Source organism: Ursus maritimus, assembly GCF_017311325.1.
Source record: "Ursus maritimus isolate PB19 chromosome X unlocalized genomic scaffold, ASM1731132v1 scaffold_X1, whole genome shotgun sequence".
Classification (NCBI taxonomy): Eukaryota; Metazoa; Chordata; class Mammalia; order Carnivora; family Ursidae; genus Ursus; species Ursus maritimus.
The window spans coordinates 63,392,034-63,397,101 of NW_024423319.1; the positions used below are offsets into that span (position 1 = coordinate 63,392,034).

At 34.5% G+C, this 5,068-nt stretch overlaps 1 protein-coding gene across 1 annotated transcript in view; it reads left to right on the plus strand.

Annotated features, from left to right (window-relative positions):
* Window positions 1–4,317, plus strand: part of MAGT1 (magnesium transporter 1) — a 73,766-nt gene extending 69,449 nt beyond the window's left edge. Inside the window, exon 9 of the mRNA XM_040630428.1 lies at window positions 2,307–4,317. Coding sequence (XP_040486362.1) covers window positions 2,307–2,314 — 8 coding nt within the window. The 3' untranslated portion in view covers window positions 2,315–4,317. The remainder of the gene's footprint in view (window positions 1–2,306) is intronic.
* Window positions 4,318–5,068: the final 751 nt, after the last annotated feature.

The following is a 5,068-nucleotide window of genomic DNA, read 5'->3' on the forward strand; positions in this document are numbered from 1 at the left end:
TGCTTTTCACTCTTGGAAGTGTAGACTAAATTTTATGCCATAGTTTATTATACTTCACATGCTCATTTTACACTTTCGTTTTTCTACAGTAATGTGTGTGGCTGGTATTGGACTTGTTGTATTATTCTTCAGTTGGATGCTCTCTATTTTCAGATCTAAATATCATGGATATCCATATAGGTATGATTATTTTACACTTAAATAGTGATTACCTATACTTACAATGATTAGAGTTGATGTTGCTTTATAATATTTTTTTTTGCTTTACCTCCAAACTATTTTAGCTTCTAAAGCAGACATGGGCTTTAACTTAGGTATGTTGCATGTAAAAGTTAAGATAATTATGATATAGTGGACAGTAATATGTGATTTCTCAGGAACATCTTTGAGGGTTATTCTGACATCACCTAATTTAATCTAGATCTAAAAGACACTTAATGATTAGAATATTTTATTTTATTTTATTTTATTTTTTTAAAGATTTTATTTATTTATTTGACACAGAGACAGCCAGTGAGAGAGGGAACACAAGCAGGGGGAGTGGGAGAGGAAGAAGCAGGCTCCCAGCGGAGGAGCCTGATGTGGGGCTCGATCCCAGGACTCCGGGATCACGCCCTGAGCCGAAGGCAGACACTGAACGACTGAGCCACCCAGGCGCCCCTAGAATATTTTATACCTTGTCTGCATACTCTACTTTCTCTTGGGCAAATTATTTTTTAATGTTTTTTAAAACTTCTCACACCTCTACTTTTCAGGGCTCTTTAGATGGCATAAACAGAACATTTGAATCCAGTTTATAAAGAGTATAGGGAAGAGTGTTTAAGAAGATCTAATTGTCTTGAAATGTTCATAGAGATCTCTAAGGCTCAGGGAAGAAATTGCTCTCCTGATCCTAAATTCTTGATTTTATTCTGTTAATAGCCACGAGAAATGTACCTGTATAATGGGGGATGTGTGAGTTAGTTTTATAATCTGAGTGCCAGGTACCATAATTCATGTTCTTTTAATACAACATTGTCCTGTCGTATAAAGGATTATGAACACTAAAGATAAAGTATATCAAGTGATAGTTTTGAGAGACAAATTCATTCTCCATATTACCTTTAACACATTTTTAGTAGATAATTTTTTAAAATATTTTATTATTTAGAGAGAGAGTGAACATGTGCACAAGGGGAGGGGCAGACGGAGAGGGAAAGAGAATCTCAAGCAGACTACCTGCTGAGCATGGAGCCCAATGCAGGGCTCGATCTCCCAACCCTGAGATCATGACCTGAGGCAAAATCAAGAGCCAGACGCTTAACCAACTGAGCCACGCGGGGGTCCCTTTAGTAGACAATTTTGAACAACTCCCTGGTTGATTCATTATATTGTGACATTCTGGGTGCCTTTTGATCAATGAACAACATAAATTAATCTTCTTTTGCATTTTTGTCTTGCAAACTTAATTTTATTTCTTTTTAAGTTTTTACTTAAATTCTAGTTAGTTAACATACGGTGTAATGCTAGTTTCGGGTATATAATATAGTGATTCAGCACTTCCATATAATACCTGGTGCTCATCAAAAGTATACTCCTTAATCCCCATCACCTATTTAACCCATCCCCCCACTCACCTCCATCGTAGTAACCCTGTTTGTTCTCTATACTTAAGAGTCTTTTTCTTGGTTTGCCTCTCCTTTTTTTTTTCCTCGTGCTTGTTTGTTTTATTTCTTCAATTCCACATATGAGTGAAATCATATGGTGTTTGTCTTTCTCCGACTGACTTATTTCACTTAGCAGAATACTCTCTGGCTCATCCATATTCTTGCAAATGGCAAGAATTCCTTCTTTCTTATGGCTGAGTAATATTCTATTGTGTATATATGCCACATCTTCTTTATCCGTTCATCAGTTGATGGACACTTGGGCTGGCAAACGTAACTTAATTTTAAGAACAAAACCTACCAGAACTTTGATTCTTGATTTCTTCTTCTGTGTATTTATATTTTAAAATAATTTCTCCTCTGTAGAATACTAACTGGGATGCAAGGGTAATCTTGCTGGGATTTCTTTTGCTTATTTCATCACCATGGTTGATCCAATTATTCATCAGTGTCTCTCTTCATGAGATTGTTTAACAAATTTATGTCTATTTCCTTCTCTCCTAAGACTATCTTAGTATCTTGGTGTTTATCACTTTTTGTTATTAATACTCAAAGTTTATTATACATGCACCCAAATGCTCTTTTGTCTAAAGATATTTATTAGAATTAAGGCCTGTTGTTTGAAAGAGACTAATAGATTCTTTAATATTTTTGTTTCAGCTTTCTGATGAGTTAAAAAGGATCCTAGAGATGTCGACACTGGAGTAATGAAAATTGAAAAATGAAAAATGTGTGTGTGTTTGAAAAGAAGAATGAAATTTGTGTATTTTGTATTACCTCTTTTTTTCAAGTGATTTAAATAGTTAATCATTTAACCAAAGATTTGTAGTGCCTTAACAAGCAATTTCTTGTCAAAATCATGAAGTATTTGGATACAGTTCTGCTCTTAACCTTCCCTTCCTGATGAACTGTATGTAACATTTAATTTAGTAGAATTAAGTACATTATAAAAATTGTATAACTACATTTTAATTAGAACAAGGTTCAGAACTGCTTAACTATCGGCCATCTGATTTTATATCATCTTATCCAAAGGTAGGGAAAAAAGTCCTGACCAGGTGTTCCTGCATATGCCTGTTACAGACAAATGCATCAGGAATGCATTCTTAGCTGTTCCATCTTTGCATGGATGTGTATAGTCTGCACATCTTTCCTTTTGGCCAGAGAAGTCATATGTGCCATGTGGTCTTCTGACACATCTAGCTTTTAGGAAAGAAGACTAGCCAGTCCTCCTGAGAGAGCTTCATGTTTCCTACTGAAATACAGTACTTGCTGTGCTTCTTGGTAGCTGTAGACATAAAAAGTCTAAATACAGGATTATGATTTCTGCATGAGTGTGGTGTTAACCACTTTAATTTGGAAAGATTTCAGATTCATTATATCTCCTTAATTTATTTAAGGTAGGCCCCTCTCTAATAAAAATGTAGCTTAGTGCTAAAATCATCATAACTTAAAAAAATGGTCTAAACTGTTTCTACAAATGAGAGATTGTCACTTATTTCATTTGTACCTCACAGAAAAAATAGGTTGATCTAGTTAAGTTGATTTCTGTATTACAGTTACAACATATTTCATTAACCCTTGTATTTAGGAAAAGGACTCCACTAGATTGGGAAAAACATATCCCGATATATTGAGTTGTGGCTTATGAATAGAAAGTAAATTGTTTCTTGAAAGTTGTTATGTTTTTGCTATTATTTTAGCCTTCATTCTTTCACTTTAGGTGGAGAAACAGTAAACATTTGAAGAGGTGTTATTTGAGTTTTGTCTCATTTTTCTGTCAGTGGAAATAACCATATATGCTAACCAAATTTTTGTGAAGCATGAAAGTTGATGGTTATCATTAGATCTAGCCATAACCTCCCCCATAGTTATGAAAAGTATCCTGAAATTTCACTGTTATGGAAATATGTTAATTATGACTGTGAAAAAATTTTAAAGAAATCTTAGAAGTATTATGTTAAAATAATAGTTTGTCTACTATTTACCATCTAATAACTTTCCCATGTGGTCTAGAAGTCTTATATAATAGAGATTTGCAGAAGAGATGAATATAATTCCCTAAGAAGAAATGTTTTATGTGGATTTTTTGTTTTTGTTCCAAGAGTTGGCAGGTCAGGGCATATAGTTGACCTTTTACTCTTTAGTGGATCCACTTTTTGTTAATTACTTCCTTATAAATTGTGTGATTCTGGATTCCTTATCTGCTGTTCTTGTAATTGTCTCAGGCCAAATAAATTTATGCTGTGATTCTTAAGAGATTTGTATGAAGATGCCCTGATTTGTACAGACTGACCAGGGTAATACTACTGCCATGTAATCTGTATAGCTCCAGATAATGTGCCATGAGCATTGAAAGAATGACACTTTTTGTATTTGTTTTGTCTCCCTTAGGAGCACATTTTTCTTGTGCAAGGAGAAGAGTTGCATTCTGGCTAAAATCTGTAGAAAGCAGATTTACTAAACTTAGTGTTACTTTTGTGGAAATTTTAAAATTTGCTTTCATCTGAAGTGCCTTAAGTAGACTCTTAATTTACTTTTCTAGCAACGTTTTAAATATTTGTTATGCATTTTAAAAATACTATTGAAAATGACACATTGTAGTAGCAAAGATAACCAAATGTCTGGCTGTTTGCTTTTTGACCATATCAATAAACTTTTACAATCTAAACTCTTTAAGTTTTTTTTATTAACATGTACAGAGGGGTGAATTTAAAACACGTAATTAGGATTATAATATTAGGTTATTTCATTTTTTTAAAGGGTTTATTTATTTATTCGAGAGAGAGCACTCGGGAGCAGGGGGAGCAGGGGGAATGGGGAGGGGCATAGAGAGAGGGAGAGAATCTCAAGCAGATTCCCTGCTGAGTGTGGAGCCTGATGCTGTGCTCAGTCTCACAACCCTTAGATCATGACCTGAGCCAAAGTCAAGAGTCATCACTTAACAGACTGAGCCATCTAGGTGCCTCTAGGTTATTTCATTTTGAGAATATAATTATATATCTTATTGTCCTAATGACAGTAAATTTGGTAGGCTGATTTCCTTAAATATTTCTAAATTGAGATATATTCTTCCAGGATTCCATATGTTATCTTTCATTAATGTTGTCGCCCAATAGGTTAGTCAAAACAGCCAAGGTAAGTAGATGAATGGCGTCTTCAATGGTTGATCTAGTTTTGTCCCAGTCGGTGAATGTTGTGACAAGGTAATTACATTTTTGTACTAAATAATTGATTTGAAAAGGTTACCCAGACAGATTATCAAGTTATATGAGACTGGACAACAGTACATTTGCAAACATGTAATGGGAACACTGGACAGGAAGTAGAGAGATCTGGCATTTAAACAGCTTTTAGTTCTTGTTCTCTGTCTAGCTATGTGACCATAGGCAAGTCACTTGAGCTAGGTTCTCTCAGGACTT